The sequence below is a fragment of the Kockiozyma suomiensis genome (assembly GCF_038497685.1).
Source record: "Kockiozyma suomiensis strain NRRL Y-17356 unplaced genomic scaffold V2V93scaffold_1, whole genome shotgun sequence".
In the NCBI taxonomy this organism is placed as follows: Eukaryota; Fungi; Ascomycota; class Lipomycetes; order Lipomycetales; family Lipomycetaceae; genus Kockiozyma; species Kockiozyma suomiensis.
In genome coordinates, this window is record NW_027117664.1 from 1,556,680 (window position 1) to 1,573,178 (window position 16,499).

The 16,499-nt window shown below is 47.5% G+C and overlaps 4 protein-coding genes across 4 annotated transcripts; 1 reads left to right on the forward strand and 3 right to left on the reverse strand.

The window, feature by feature from the left end:
- Positions 1-103: 103 nt before the first annotated feature.
- On the reverse strand, positions 104-1,969 carry V2V93DRAFT_363517 (general substrate transporter). The gene is made up of 2 exons (XM_066908623.1): positions 1,700-1,969; positions 104-1,614 (listed from the first exon to the last, which is right to left on the reverse strand). Exons 1-2 carry the CDS (start codon positions 1,924-1,926, stop codon positions 228-230), a joined length of 1,614 nt encoding a protein of 537 aa, XP_066768930.1. The 5' UTR covers positions 1,927-1,969; the 3' UTR covers positions 104-227.
- A 975-nt stretch (positions 1,970-2,944) lies between these two features.
- Positions 2,945-4,950, reverse strand: V2V93DRAFT_33778 (general substrate transporter). The gene is made up of 2 exons (XM_066907751.1): positions 4,611-4,950; positions 2,945-4,543 (listed from the first exon to the last, which is right to left on the reverse strand). The coding sequence occupies exons 1-2, from the start codon at positions 4,838-4,840 to the stop codon at positions 3,169-3,171; spliced, it is 1,605 nt and encodes a 534-aa protein (XP_066768931.1). The 5' UTR covers positions 4,841-4,950; the 3' UTR covers positions 2,945-3,168.
- A 991-nt stretch (positions 4,951-5,941) lies between these two features.
- V2V93DRAFT_363522 (general substrate transporter) lies at positions 5,942-7,627 on the reverse strand. The gene is made up of 2 exons (XM_066908624.1): positions 7,393-7,627; positions 5,942-7,333 (listed from the first exon to the last, which is right to left on the reverse strand). The coding sequence occupies exons 1-2, from the start codon at positions 7,617-7,619 to the stop codon at positions 6,013-6,015; spliced, it is 1,548 nt and encodes a 515-aa protein (XP_066768932.1). The 5' UTR covers positions 7,620-7,627; the 3' UTR covers positions 5,942-6,012.
- Positions 7,628-10,810: 3,183 nt separating this feature from the next.
- On the forward strand, positions 10,811-16,229 carry V2V93DRAFT_363530 (CNH domain-containing protein). Its single transcript, XM_066908625.1, has 2 exons — positions 10,811-15,159; positions 15,216-16,229. The coding sequence occupies exons 1-2, from the start codon at positions 11,064-11,066 to the stop codon at positions 15,749-15,751; spliced, it is 4,632 nt and encodes a 1,543-aa protein (XP_066768933.1). The 5' UTR covers positions 10,811-11,063; the 3' UTR covers positions 15,752-16,229.
- The last annotated feature ends 270 nt before the right edge of the window (positions 16,230-16,499 follow it).

Consider the following 16,499-nt stretch of genomic DNA (forward strand, 5'->3'; position numbering starts at 1 on the left):
CAATTATAGTTTATCAACTACTGAGCAAACAAAATATGTTTAAAGTTGCAAGAGATAAGAGTCTACAACTACGATATCAAATGCGATTTTACGAGAGCTTTAGTAAAACATAATGTTCTGTTTTTTTATTTTTTTAACTCCCCCCGACGACTAAACAAAATATTATCTTTTGATACAATTATCAAAAAAAATAAAAAATAAAAAATAAAAAAAATCAAGACTTAAAATCATGCTGTCGCCTTGGACTCATACTCGCCCTGCGCCGGTACGCTTTCATTTACACCCGGAGCAGTGACAGTGCCGGCGGTAGATAAATGTTCGTCATGGTCGATCGCATACTGCTTTTCGTGTTTTGACAAGAGGTCTCTGTTTGTAGCCAACTCCGAGACGTCGACCTTTGCCGATTTCCATGGAGCAATATGCTCTTCCCAGATGATGTCAACTTCTTCAAGAGTCTTGCCCTTGGTTTCAGGGAAGAGGAAGAAAACGTGGAAAGACATTGCGATACAGAATACGGCAAAGATGAGGTAGGTTTTCCATTGAATGTTGCGGAAGGCGGGTGGTACGAAAAAAGCGAGGGCGAAATTGAAGATCCAGTTCCAAGCCGCGCAGAAGCCGTTACCAGATGCGCGCTGTCGCATAGGGAAGATTTCGGAGACGTAAAGCCAGATTCCGGGTCCCCATGTCATGGCAAACGATGCCACAAACAAGTAATTGCAGGCAATGATTGCCTTTGCGGCGGTTTTGTCGGGAACCGTCCAGCGGATGTTTGCATTGCCTTCAAGCGCATCGACGTAGTGCCCGTACTGCGCCATTAATCCTGATACTGCAAAGAGCCAAATGCATTGAGCGATGGCACCATAGATAAGCAAGGGGCGACGACCCCACTTGTCAATGAAGAGCAAGGCCGGAACGGTCATGACCATGTTGATCACATACTGAATCGACGACGACACAAGACCGGTGTTGCCAGTATATCCAGCCATGTCGAAGGTGTAGACAACATAGTACATCATCACGTTCATTCCGGTCAATTGTTGCCAAATCTGTGCCGTGACACCAACAAAAGTACGCAGACGCGAACCCTTGCGGAACAAATCTCGGTATCCAAGCTCCTTGCTAAGCTGATCGATACGCACGGCCTCCTTGAGTTCCTGCAACTCGATCCGAAGCTCGTCGCTGTCCTGGTCGCCTTCGATACCCTGCACGTGACGGATGATGTCGATCGACTCTTCCCATCTGTCATGCGAGGCCAGCCAGCGAGGCGACTCTGGGAAGAAGAAGAGGGCCGAGAGTAGGAGGGCACCGGGAACCATCTGGATACCCCAAGCCGTTCTGAACGAAGCAGGGCCATCAATGAACGAGCATCCGTACGAGATGTAGAACATAATCATGATACCCCAAGTAACCGCCCACTGAAACAGACCCACCAAACGACCGCGGATCCGCTTGGGAGACAGCTCCGAGATATAGACCGGGACCTGCGCCGAGCAGATGCCGATCGCAACACCAGAAATGACACGACCGCAGATGAGCTGGGCCGTGTTTTGCACCGAGCATTGGACGGCTGAGCCGATGATCCAAATGACGGCGCCGACCTGGATCGCGTATTTTCTTTATTTGACACAGAAAAACGTCAGTACTTTTGACGTCATTTCAACCAACAACAAAAAAAAAAAGAAAAAAAAAGAAGACTCACCTTCCTACCACATCAGAGAAAGGACCAGAGGCAAGAGAGCCCAAAAACGAGCCACCAGCCATAGAAGCAGTAATACCCCCCTGACGCACCGAATCCGGTGAGTTGAAAAAGGCAAGGTAGTCGTCGTCACTGACAAACGCAGACACTGACGAGATATCAAAGCCAAAGAGCATGCCACCGATGGTGGCCGCCGCGGCGACAAGATATGGATTGTAAAAGTACGGCATAGAGGGAACAGACCGAAAACAGTAATACGCAGGCACAGAGGATAGGACAACAGAATTAGACAGGAAGCGGCCAAGCCGAGGGTATATATACGCAAACAGAAGAGAAGACTGCCACTGAGCGATTGTTCGCCAGCAAAGGCAGACTCGACTGCACCAGGAGCTAGTCCGGATGCGGCTAAGCTCGTGCTATTGTCCCCGCAACGCCAAGCCGGGGCTCGACGAGGATATTCCGGCCTGAGACAGTCGTCCGGTGGCATGCAGCATCGCGGACCAGCCGAGTCAAAGCGACAGACGCCGAATAGAGAATGCAGAGTAGGCAGAGCAGACACAGATTACAGCAGCAGCACCCAACCGAGCCCTGCAGAGCACAGCCGAGCACAGCCGAGCGCAGAGAGTCAAGAGGCAAGTTGCGGGGAAGGATGCGGGGAGAGGCAGAGCCGCCAGCGAGCGCGACGCCGCTACTCCGCCATGACCCGGCCGCGATCGTCCGGGGCGCGCTTGCGCTTATGCTGCACAGAGAGCACCAAGAGAGAGAGATTAGCATCGACTTCAAAGTGTTGTCGGCAGCAGCAGCAATTGTCTTACGAAGTCTGTCTGAGGTCTTTAGGGTTTCTGCAGTGGGGAAGGGGGGCCTTTCTCAGATACTGCCTGAGATAAGCAGGGCCGAACCTTAATCCGAACTCTCGCCGCGGCTGATGCTCTACTCAGTGAGCAGAGTGAAATCAGTGCCTGGCGTTTTTATTTTATTTTTATTTTATTTCTTTTTGCGCTCTAGCTTGGCTGCGAATGGCATAAGCAGCAAAGTAGACAGCCAAGAAAGAAGCAAGAAAAAGCATATTGTCCTGTCCAGTTCAGAGAGTAGTCATATTGACTGCTGTCCCCGAGTAATCTGCAACCAGACGAAATACGAGATCGTTCTGCAGCCGGCTGGCAGATGACTTGCCTGATCGTCAGTCACAAACTTAACTAAGCCTAGTCTCTTTCAGTGGCCCGCCCGCGCCAATTCACCTATTTTGTTTACTTGAACTTTAAGTGAGAGAAAATACCCAAGTTAAATAAAACATCAATTCATTAAAACACAAAATTAATACTGAAACTGAAACTAAAACCGAAAAGTAAAAGTAAAACTAAAACTAAAACACCAGGACCCCAAATAAAATAGAGAATAAAATAGAAATATACAAGACATTCATGCGTCTATGCTATATGAGATTCTATGTATTATATATACATCATCTGAGCTTAAACAGAGGCAGCGGGCAGATTCTGCATCTCGGTTGCCGTCTCGGCAGTCGAGACCGAGTCAGCGGCTCGCTGTTCGTCGTGTTCAACATCGATTGTCTTCTTCTCTCTCTTTGATGCGAGAGCACGGTTGGTGGCGAGCTCGGTCGCGTCGACATTTGCCGATTTCCATGGAGCGACATGCTCCTCCCACAAAATGTCGACTTCTTCTAAAGTCTTTGCCTTTGTTTCCGGGAAGAGGAAAAAGACGTGAATGGCCATGACAACACAGAAGACGGCAAAGATGATGTAGGTCTTCCATTGGATGTTTGTAAATGCTGGCGGCACGAAGAATGCGAGGGCAAAGTTGAAGATCCAGTTCCATGCGCCGGAGAAGCCGTTTCCGATTGCACGTTGTCGCATAGGGAAGATCTCAGAGACGTAGATCCAGACACCCGGACCCCATGTCATTGCGAATGTTGCCACAAACAAGTAGTTGCAGGCAATGATTGCTTTCGCGGCAGGCTTGCTGGGGACTGCCCATCGTATGTTTGTATTACCGTCAACTTCGGGAACCCAGTGTCCGTACTGCGCCATTAAGCCCGAGACAGCAAACAGCCACACGCACATGACTATCGCACCGTAAATCAGCAGCGGCCTACGACCCCACTTGTCGATGAAGAGCAAGGCCGGAACGGTCATGACCATATTAATCACGTACTGAATCGACGACGACACGAGACCGGTGTTTCCAGTATAGCCAGCCATGGCAAACGTGTAAACGACATAGTACATCATCACGTTCATACCAGTCATTTGCTGCCAGACCTGCGCGCTCGCGCCGACAAACGTGCGCAGACGCGAACCCTTCTTAAACAGGTCGAGATATGTGACATCGGCACACTCTTTATCGATCCGGACTGCCTCGCGCAGCTCCTGGATCTCAATCGTCACCTCGTCAGAATCGGCTTGGCCGTATGTGCCTTGCACGTGTCTGATAATTTCGAGCGCCTCATCCCATCGATCATGAGCAGCGAGCCATCTTGGCGACTCGGGGAAGAAGAACAGGGTCGAAAACAGCAACGCACCAGGAACCATCTGCAAACCCCAGGCAGTTCGGAACGAGGCCGGACCATCGATAAACGAGCAACCGTACGAGATGTAGAACATAATTAAAATTCCCCATGTCACAGCCCACTGAAACAAACCGACAAGACGACCTCGGATCTTCTTTGGTGCGAGTTCAGATAAGTAGACTGGAACTTGGGACGAGCACAGACCGATTGCCACACCGGAAATCAGACGGCCAAAAACTAACTGCGCACGGTTTTGCACCGAACATTGAACAGCTGATCCGATGATCCAAATCAAAGCTCCAAGTTGAACTGTGTATTTTCTAAATTAAAAAAAAAAAAGTCAACTATATGCACTCAATATAGTAGAAGAGGGAGGAGTGATAATACCTTCCAATACGGTCCGAGATAGAACCTGCGGCTAGCGAGCCCACAAACGAGCCACCAGCCATTGCGGCTGTGATACCGCCTTGCTCGGTCGAGTCTGGGTAATTAAAAAACTTGCGGTACTGGGAATTATCGACAAAGGCCGATACTGACGAAACGTCAAATCCGAATAGCATACCGCCAATGGTAGCCGAGAAGGCTACCAGATACGGATTGTAAAAGCGTGGTAGCATTGTTTCTTATTTCAATGCTTTATTGTTAATTGTTGTTGTTGTTAATAATGAGAAGAAATCAAAACGACGGGAGATAGGGCCCTCATTATATATTCACTCTCCACAGTCTCAATCGTGAAGAGTATTCGCTCGGTAAGCTTAGTCTGGGGTCAGCTGTTTGCGAAGTGGTATCATGACCCTTCCGTTCTGTGACGTCACCGGATTAACCCAATGCCTAACTTATGACCGAAAAGTGGCAACCACGCCGCACAGTGCGCCGAGTGTGCCGAGTGTGCCATATTCTTTATATTTTTTTGGGCCGCCAAGTACGGAGAGCCCGGAAAAATCAGATTTATTTTTTTTTAAGCATATCTTTGCAGAACATTGTAACTTTCGATTGCACTACTTGTTCTTGTCAAATTAGTGTCACCGCAGTATCCTACAGCAGAAAATAGACAATATCGAGGGGATTCATGCGCGGATCCAGGCCGTTGCAAACTGGGAGAGCCTGCCGAAGCCGCTAGCCCTCAATCTGCTCAAGTGCCGTATATGCGCACGCCACTTTCACTTTCTGCGAGAGCCTAGTCAACACGGCAATGACGACATGCATTTTGCTAACCAAAGCGAAGAAGAAAACACACACATAAATTTTCGCGTAATATCTGTAGCTACTACCACAGCTTTTGACGTTGTGTGATGACGCAGGCTGCTGTACTCGTTGGTCACACGGTGGTAGCCTGGCTCGAAGGGGCTCTTGGCGACGGACAAAAAATGTTCCGAATAGGTTCGCGTTTGTCTTGAGGTGTTTGACATCGTCTGAGGTTTTATTTTGTTTACAAGTGCTTTTGTTTGGTATTATTATAACTGTCTTAGTTACGGCTGTGATATGAAGGCGAGCTGGTGTCGTCTGCATAGTAGTTATTTGATTAGTCCGAAAGAGGTTTAACATTAGTTCTAGACGTTGCTTCCGAAATTCAATTTGACCTCTATCCTGATACCGACTAGCCTACCTGATTTTGATTTCTCTGTTCAATTATGAGTTCAGTGGAAGTTTGAAGTGCACTGTTGGCTCTGAATGTCAAGCCTCCCCATAGAATATGAAAAAAGCTAGCTATAAATGTGTTTTACTTGCTATAATTTATAACTCTATTAATTGCTCTAATGTGTAACTCTATTAACCGTACAAAACAAATCTACTTTTCCTCAATAGCAGCCGATTCGGCATGCTCAACCTCATTACTCTTTTCGCCATGCGACGTAAGTGCTCTGTTAGCCGCCAAGTGGGAAACATCCGCATTGGCAGTCTTCCACGGCTTGATTTTCTCCTCCCAAAGAATATCGACTTCCTCAAGAGTCTTGCCCTTGGTTTCGGGGAATAAAAAGAAAACGTTAACGGCCATGCAAATGCAGAAGACCGAGAAGATGATGTATGTCTTCCACTGGATATTTGTAAACGCAGGAGGCACGAAGAATGCAAGCGCAAAGTTGAAAATCCAGTTCCAGGCTCCGCAAAATCCGTTTCCGACGGCACGCTGCTTCATAGGGAAGATCTCAGACACATAAAGCCAGATTCCGGGACCCCAAGTCATAGCAAACGAGGCGACAAATAGGTAATTGCATGCAATAATGGCCTTGGCGGCAGTCCTATCGGGTACCGACCATCTGATCTGGTCGTTTCCAGCAACTTCGGGAACCCAGTGTCCGTACTGTGCCATCAATCCCGAGACGGCAAACAGCCAGATACCTTGGACAAGAGCGCCGTAGATGAGCAAGGGGCGACGACCCCACTTGTCGATGAAGAGCAAGGCCGGGACAGTCATAGCCATGTTGATCACATACTGAATCGACGACGACACAAGACCAGTGTTGCCAGTATATCCAGCCATTTCGAAGGTGTAGACAACATAGTACATCATCACGTTCATTCCCGTCAACTGTTGCCAAATTTGAGCCGAAGTGCCGACAAAAGTACGTAGACGCGAGCCCTTTTTAAACAAATCAAAGTACGTAACATCGGCCGATAACTGCTCGATTCTCACAGCCTCGCGGAGCTCCTCAATCTCAAGCTGGATATCCTCTGACTCTGGACCATCGCCTGAGCCCTGAACGTGGCGAATGATGTCAACTGCCTCCTCCCATCGGTCACGCGAAGCGAGCCAGCGTGGAGACTCGGGGAAGAAGAACAGGGTGCCGAACAGAATCGCACCGGGAACCATCTGCAAACCCCAAGCGGTTCTAAACGAAGCAGGACCCTCAATGAACGAGCATCCGTAGGAAATGTAAAACATAATCAGAATACCCCACGTCACGGCCCACTGAAACAGACCCACCAAACGACCACGGATTTTTTTGGGTGAAAGCTCAGAAAGATAGACGGGCACTTGCGAAGAGCAGACTCCAATAGCCAGACCAGCTATCAAACGGCCGCAGATGAGTTGAGCACGGTTTTGTACCGAGCACTGGATTGCGGCGCCGACAATCCACACCAGGGAGCCAAGTTGGATAGAGTATTTTCTATTGTATGCGATTAGTATTCGCCCCACAATCAAAAATGGTGTGGGAAAATATCGTACCTTCCAATACGGTCAGAAAGGGTGCCGGCGCAAAGAGAACCCAGAAATGAGCCACCGGCCATAGAGGCAGTGATACCACCTTGCTGGAGCGACGTTGGGTTGCCAAAATACTCCTTGTATGTAGCATTATCGACGAAAGCTGATACAGACGAAATGTCAAAACCAAAAAGCATGCCACCAATGGTAGCCGAAAAGGCTACCAGGTACGGGTTGTAAAGTCGCAACATCGTTTACGTGTAGACAGCAGAAATAGAAGAGCAGGAGCCGGGGTTATATATGAGTGCGTGGGGGGGGGGGGGGGGGGGGGAGGCACAAGGTTCCGGAGACGTGCACAGGCTCTGGGGACCTCATGTGAGCTAGTCTAAACAAGTACGGTTCCGATGATAGACTTTAGTGGGGACTCCGCGATTCGGAATGAGTTGAAGAAAGAAATGTTTTAGTCAGTAGTCATGCAATTCACTTGCCTGGGCTCTATGTGGGCAGAGCCGCGTCGGGAAGGTTCCGGTACAAGACTGTATACGCTAGTCCAGTTTCGGACGCGCACAAGCCTTCTCCGGAGCTAAGTTTTTGCGGACTATTATTTACAAAGCCAATAGTATGCCGCTGACTGTCTAATTCATCTCGAGCACTACCAGGCGAGGGCATACTGAAGCTGAGATCTAGTTCGGGTGTTTCTGTATTGGGTGAAGTCTTTGGAGCTGGAAGTCAGAGCACGCGGTGAAGCGTAAGCTATCCGAAGTACGGCATCTGAGCTCCGGCCGATGCGCTCTTGGGCTGCCGTGCGACTCCGAACTAGAGCGCCACTCTGTGCAGCCCTTCGCGACCGTCAATGAGCTCTCATCGAGTATGTCGAGTACTCATATACGTACTTCCTATCTATGGCGACACGTTTTTCTCTGTACATCATTCAGCTATGGGGACGCATTATGCCGTCGCCTGTCGTATGTCTGCTGGGAAGAGTAAGAAAAAATTGGTTGTAGGGTAGGAAGCTGCTCTTGTGTGTTCACATTAGTCACAAAACCTGATATGTCAAATTTATCGCTGAAAACTGTATTTGACCATAGAATTTGGACTGATAGTCAATAGTTTATCCGTGGCAGTCAAGCACCACGGCTGCATCCATATACTGCCTCCACTACGCTCCTAGCATATGACGGTATAATAGAGATGACCAAAGTGATCATTAAGGTATGCTTACCATCCGGGAAAAACACATTAGCAACACATGCAGGAGCCCAGAGCAATGTAGCTAAATCTTTCAGCAACCATCTCAGAACCGCTCTAATAAAATGAACTATGCTGTTTTGAAATCTTGTCTTCGGACTTCTGGATTAGGATATGTAAATTAGACGCTAGTGCGCAAGTTTTAAGCTCGGAAGTTTTAAGCTCATAGTTTCTCCGAAACCAAGTGTCTTGAGCGAATTAGGCATTAGGGTTGCTTTGCCATGCTGACTAGCCACTGGAAAATCCTGCTCAATATGTGGTGGTTTACAGATGCTACTCAGCGAGATAGAAAGAGATGGAATTACTCTAGAACTAGTTGTTGTTCTTTGTATACTAGTGTCCATTGCAGTCAACAAGTACATCTTACTTATAAAATAGAAGAACGAAGAGAGATAAAGAGTTTCAGCAGAATCTCATAGTCCACCCCGGGGCGCGATTTTTCTGCGTAAAAAAACCAATTGCTGCTCTGTTCTCCACGGGGTGCGAGTGCGGGGATTGCAGTCTATCTCCAGTTGTAGCCCATCGTCGCGAAGAAGTGGAGAAGAATCTAATTGTGTACTGGCAGTTGGTCTAGGAATATAGTTCTTGGAAAAGATGCTGGATGCAATCAGTGAATGAATGCCGTCTGCCTTAGATGAATGATGTCATGCTACTTCTGTATTAGGCTATCCTTAGTCTTAAGCCCACATTTCTTTCAGAAATCCAACAATATTAGAACAGACTAATAACATAAATATCGGAAATACTCGGACGGAAACTGGAGGTTGTCAGTCCCGAGACACCTCCGCGCCTAAGCGATTTAAGCGCGCTAAATTTTCCGCAGTGGGCTGCCCCTTCCTGCAGCGGAAAATTTCTAGCTGCAAATTTGTCGTCGTGTCTTGTAGTAGTGTTGTTTCTTTTAGTAGTAATAGACCTGGATGTCTATTATCAGATCATAATATAGCGAGAGAGTTATACCCGACTCAAAGAATTAGTGGTATTAAAATGCTGAGCGATACACCTAAAGTACTTACCGACAATACCTCAAACTACTTCTAGCTTCCTGTCGAAATTACGATTGTTGCTGCAATTGGTCCAAAAACAATATTCTTAATAACGCTTAGCTAACTACGTTGGTATGTGTTCTTGATATTTGTATTTCCTTGTCCTGCTTGACTAAGTGAATTATCAAGCATGAATCTCTGACCGTATATAGTACATCCTGTTTGCCAAACTGCTGGTCAACTAATTACCTCAATCTCACGTCTGCTTCGTTTACGACTTGCAAGACGAGCGTTCGGCTAGCTTAATGGCCGGCGATATTGATGCGCTTGCTCAATATACAACGCAAACAGCATCTCGTCAGTCAATTCCAGTTCAGTCAGCAATTTACAATCACAGAATTGAATAACAGCAAACTAGATCGTTTTGTCTGAAATATACATCACTGATTGTCTATATCGCCAACAATGAACTGTAGCACCCTTACCTTGCTGCACATGCAGGTTTAGGGCTATAACTTTGGGCCCAAACAAATAAAGTTGAACTGTGTACGCAAGTCGCTGACTGTAAACAAGAGCGCGATAATCAGAATCAACACTTCCAACGCCCCACAGCTCTTGCACTGTAGGCACACAGTGCTGTAATTATACAAATGAGCTCCCGGCAAGGACCGTCTGCGTTTCCGCGCTTCGTGCAGCCTCAGCAGCGCGTCTCGGGACCACCGCTGCCGCCAAAGATTCCGCTTCAAAACGCGCAAGAAAATATCAGCCCGCGCGCCAGAGACTCTACGCCAGATACGACTGCTAGCTCATCTACCAAAGAATTTGGATTATATGGCGGAATTGTGTCGAGCGTGCCTTCGATCCCTGTTCCACCTTTACGATCTGTGCAGCCTGATAGTCAAGCTCCCACCAGGCGCGTGCACAATGATGTCGGTAGTGGGCGATCGCCAGAGTCTCAAACAAACATCGTGCGTAAAACGGGTTTTATTTTCTGTCAGTATATTATTCTAATTGATCTTAATCTAGCCCAGAACCTGGTCTCAGAGACGGCAAGCGTATCGCACTCCGCTAAACTACGACGGCGACAGCGTAATCGAATCTAGTTCTGAAGACGAGGAGGACGACTTGCGTGTCAATCGTGCTGTGCCCAATCGTATGCCGTTGATTCAAGAAGAAAGACTCGGCAGTGCTGCAGTTTCAAGGCAGTCTTCGCAGCAGCAGCAGCAGCAGCATCACACACCACCTCACACGGCCTCCGTGATTAGTACTCCACCGTCTGGACCTCCGCTGCCTCCCAAAGTGCCTTCTCTGAGATCAAGCCAGTCGCCGGCAATTGCAGCTGTCAAGCCACATACACCCCCTTCTCGCACCCCATTGCCGCAGTCATCTCCCTTACAGCAACTTACCCCTCCTGCGCAGAAACCAAACATTGCTCAGCGATCACTACCCACGACACCTCAAATAATGACGCAGTCTCCACCGCTGCGGCCGCCGCCTCATGTCTCCAATTTACGATCACCGTCTCCAAAAAAACAGTCAGGGCAATCTCCGAGTCCATTCGCAAACCGTCCAGTTGCCGTCTCTCGCCGGCAAAATTTACCACCTACACCTGTTGCCGCGCCGTACAAGTCTCGTCGTTCACCACCGCTGCCCGCGACTCCCCATCATGCTGATCTTTTGCCGCCACAGCCGCCTCCTCACAGCTTTGATAACCTTGGGTTTGATTCTTTCTTACCTGAGTCACGGGGTGATGCGGAACAATACGATGCTGGCATGCAAACAAAAATGCGATACATGTCTCTATCTGACCTCGGTCAGCAGGTTCCTGTTCAGGAGGCACTCGATGTAAGAGCTCGGCCACTGCTGAATGTGGATACTAGTATGTATGTTACTCCGAGGTCCGACAGAGTCTCCGTTTCACCTCCACGCTCATCTCATGAGCTGCCAGAATCTCCTACTTCCCGAACGTATATTCCTGCAGCATCTCCAATCAACGATCTCGATAACACACCCTGGCTACCTCCGGCGGGCGGGTACTACTCCTCCGACGTCTCCCCGACGCGGAGTAATGGTTCTTATTCCGGATCGTCGGCCAATGTATCGCCTGTGCGTTCAGATTCATCAAGTCGTCGGAGCTTTAACTATTACGGCTCATCCCCTGGTGAGATGATGTCAGATGACGAGGAGGCTAGTCCTAGACTGAGTCGATGGTATCAAAGACATACTTACCAAAGCAGCTCATCGCCCATTCCGTCGCCTCCAAAACATTTTGTAGAGTTCTCTGCCGAAAGCCGACAGTCGTATCATGGACAATACGACGGCGATGGTTACGATTTACCTAGCCAAGAGAGTTTTATGGATTACTCTCGCGCAAGTTTGCCGCCGAATCCACCGCCGCATGCGATGCCTTTTTCGCAAGCTCATCCGGCGCGAGCAAATACGACTGGTAGAGTACCGCTCAGTACGGAAGGAAATCTTTACTCGCAGCGGATGACTCCGTTAAATGCAGCTAGCTGGCGAGAACGCAGAGCTCATGCATCTCTTTCTGGAGCTGAATGTAAAGGGAGAGAATTTGACTTTGGCGCTTATGAACCAAACGAGGAATTACGTGACGATGTATATGATCCAGCTGATAGATCACAGCTTGATTTGTACTTTTATTCAGAAGCATATGACGAGAATGCACCATCTTCTATAATCGATGAGTCTATGATTCCCGTTGCAGGCACGACTGTTGCCAGCATGACTCTAAAAACGCAAGAAGCTAGTTACGAAGAGGACGAAGAAGAAGCAGATGATTTAGAAGCGCAGGCCACCATGCCGATATCACCACTTCGAATAGTCAAAATGGCTGAACAACCCCCTTTACCGAAACCGTCTACGAGACCTGAATCTCCGACGGAATCGGCAACGTCAACGCATGCAGATACGAATGCAATGAAGCGGTATGGACTTCCGACATCGATTCCGGACACCAACATTCGAGCGACTTCTACACTTAAAAAAGCTGCGGCGACATCCGAGAAGACCGACGACAGGAGTTACAGACCCTGGGCATTATCAGATGTCTACAAGTATCTGCGTATAGTTATGGCGCAGGAAGCAAACTTTATGCGAGAGGAAGCGGTGATCAACAGTCTGGGAGAAATGTTTAAAAGGCAGCTTCCGGTATTAAGCACAATAGTTGCTGAAGACTGCGCGATTGCTATGATTAACTCATTTTTGATGCACGGCGTCATGGAGCGGATTGGTGTTCAGGTACGAGTGCCTGAAGAGACAGAGCCAGATTATTTGACAAAAGTGGCTAATTTGTCTGGCGTGCTACCACTACTCGCCGGACATGGCTGTTACTCTCAGTGTTGGAGATTTGAAACAGGGATTGAGGAGCATAGATGCTACTCAATGATATGTTCGCTTACGACTCGTAAAGCTGCGACTAACGTGACGTCCTTGAAAAGTTTGCAAAATGCAGATAATTGGTCAGAAGCGGTTCCGGAGTATGTCAGTGCGGGTTTATCAAGGAGTGAGATTGTTAGACAGAATATCATTTTCGAATTCATTGCTTCGGAAGGGCGGTATCTGGCAAATGTTAGGTCACTGCTTAACGATTTTAGGGATGTCCTGTTGAGGCCCTCTGGGACTAAGCAGCCTATTGTTGCAAATCCGAAGAAATTCGTCAAGGATGTGATACAAAACACTGAAGAAATTTTGAATATGAATGACAAGTATCTCTATCAGCCTCTGCTTGCGCGCCAACGAGAAGAGTATGTCGTTAGCGGCATAGGCGATATCTTGATGGACTGGATCAAGATGGCATCTGATCTATATATTAAGCATGGTGCTGGTCTCGGACGCGCTCTCGAGTTGTATAACGACGAGAAGCTCACAAATCCACGATTTTCGCAGTTTGTTAGTGATTTTCTGTCGAAGCATCCTGGAGGTGGAATATTAGCTGTGCATACTCGATTGACGCGATATCCATTGTTGATCCGACGTATGATTGATGACGGTAAGCCAATGTCTATGGAGCGCTCATTTCTGGAGCGAGCGTACGGGCGATTGTCAGAGTTGGGTCATAGTTTCCAGACAACGTTCAGTTCTTCACAGAGGAAATACATTCTTCAAGATTTAGACGAATCGATTAAGTTTCCTAATGCCAATATGCGGCGGAATTTGCATCTTGATTCGAAAAATCGCAAAGTGCTACTACGGACGCCTATGGATCTGCGAATTCGAAACGGGAAACGGCAGGCGCTGTTTTTGATTTTGTTGGATAACTATTTGCTGATTACAAAAGAAGTTACTACCAATAGCAGCAAAGTGCGATACGATATTGTAACACCTCCGATTCCGATGGATTTTCTTGTCTTGCTATCGTCATCTGACGAAAGCTCGTCGGGACACTTTATGAATCTTCCCAAGTCAGCCACTATGCCTAATCTCAATGCTGTAGTGTCAACTTCTCCGGGCGAAGACACAAAGAAAGGAGGCGAAAATAAACTGATTTACCCGTTTCGGGTGCGTCATCTTGGAAGGGATGGTGTTTCATACACGATGCTGGCAAAGACTAGCACTATCCGTGAAAACTGGTGTAGCTCAATAATGCTAGCAAAGAATCAGCATGCGCTATCACTGGTTTCACTTAGATGTGAGCCATTTGCTCTCGATGTCGTTGCTGATATGGCGTTTGCGTACGACAGCGAGCCATCCGAGTTGCCTGTTATGTCTGCAGGGACTAATGTCGAGCGCGCTCTGCGCGCCGCAGAGTCGGATGCCGGTATCCCTGCTCGGAGTACTGCTGAGCCTATGATCAAGTCTCGGGTGAACTGTGCGGTAGCATTTTTTATTGAGGAACTGGGTGCTTATGCACAAGCTATGAGCAATAACCCGTCAAAGAAACCGTTTGTCCTCGTGGGATGCGAGTATGGTGTTTACATTTCCGACGGTTCACCGCGATTCTGGGCGCCGGTACTCGCTTTACCTAAAGTCCGTCAGATGAGAGTGTTGCCAGAGTTTGGTATCGTGATCATTTTGTCAGACAAGACATTGATGGCATACAATCTTGAAGCGTTATTAATTGCTGATCCATTCAAGTTTGCAAATGTCATGCTTAGCCCCGCAGCGCGAATTGAAAAGTGGCTTGCCAAGAAGACAAAGGCTGAAGTACTGGCGCTGGCTCCACAGCAAATCAGTGAGTCGCGAGAAATTGTATCGTTTACGGTTGGCATTTTGCGCGGACGAACTGTGATTATTTGTCGAAAACGCGAGTCGAATACGACAGCCGGATTGGTGACTGCGGATGATGGAGTTTCGACGGTCAAGATTTATGAGCCTATTGCGGGTCGCTCAATTGCTTTTACTGCGACGGATATTACGCTTCCCCAAACCGATGACATTACTAGGGTTGATCGACTTTTGGGTCTTCGAAGCGATGTTAACGGATACGCGGGTCTCAAAGCTGGCAAGGATTTGGCTAGAGAGACAGATTTGATTGTGACTCCAAAACCGTGTTTGGAAACTACGATTCTGAAGAAAGCAATCGTGCTGCATACTACCAAAGGTGAGCTTCTGACGGTTTGTTGCGTAAGCAGAGAGGAGGCTAATAATTGTGAGTAGGTTTCGAAATTATGCCGTTTCCAAATCGAATATCAGTTCCTGTTCCAGAAATTAGGGCCAACACAAACGAGCATATTCGCAAGATGCTTTCGAGCTCTAATGGCGGTCGTCCCGTACCGCTTGGATTCTTTAGAATATCGGATAACGAGTTTCTTCTAGCGTACTCCACTGGTTGTCTAAAATGCTATCGATCAGGTGCTCTTTCGCCGGGTAAAGTGCTTACATTTAGCGGACGTCCTAGGCAGGTTGCATTTCTGTATCCATACATTTTGGCTTTCGATAAAGAATTTATCGAAATTCGAGACATCAACAGCGGTATATTGAGGCAGGTTATCACCGGAACTGATATTCGGTTGATAAGCGCCCAGAGCCATTTTGGTGTTCCATCAGTACAAGCATCAGCCATGGAGAGTAAGAACGGGGCGGGAGGTCGTATGGGTGATTGTGTGGTGTTTGTTGCTGCTCATCCGGAGGTTGCGGGTAGACAGTTGGTGATGCGGATTAAAGTGAATAAAGATATGATTGCAATGGTATGATTATTTCTGTTGTCGTTAACGGGGTTTTGTTTTTCATATGTTTTTCTTTGGTTTGGGGGTTGTTTAGATTTGATCTGGGCTCGGAAAGTATTGATAAAAGGCGTTATATGTATAGTATTTGGCAACGGGTTAAGAGGTTTGTTTAAATTGCGTGGATGCCGTGTTTTATTCTACTGTGGCCAAATTTTGAAAGTGCGTAGTAGTTGTCGAGGTGGCGTTTTCTTTTGGGGCTTCACATTTCACGAGAAAATTGAAAAATAAACGCACCCACCTATCTCACCAAAAGAATTCAAACAAAGTATTTTTGCAGAAACTGTACAAGTATATTGTATCCTCAAATCAATTAAAGACAATTCTCCGAGTCAAAGTGGACCAAGCACTCACAAATATAGACACCCCGGCGGGCATATCCCTAGAAGAGCTTAGAGGACATGTTCTCGGTTGACGAGAACTTTAATTTTGCCGCACTGTGGAAGGCTTTTCAATTTCATTCACTTACTGTAAAGGTCTAATTTTCGTCTATGGACTAGTTGATTGTAGAGGTATTGAATTGAAGAAGAAGAAAATGGTAGGCTTTTTGTATGTTTGGAGGTACAGGTAGAACGATGCGGTATCTCAGTGACATCGGCCCTCGGGTGAGGTATACCATCAAGCTCTCTAAACCTCTAAATCTATACAGACTTCAGTTTAGTGAGCACTATGAGGATTTTCAGACAACTGATGAACACAATCATTATCTAACAGCGGA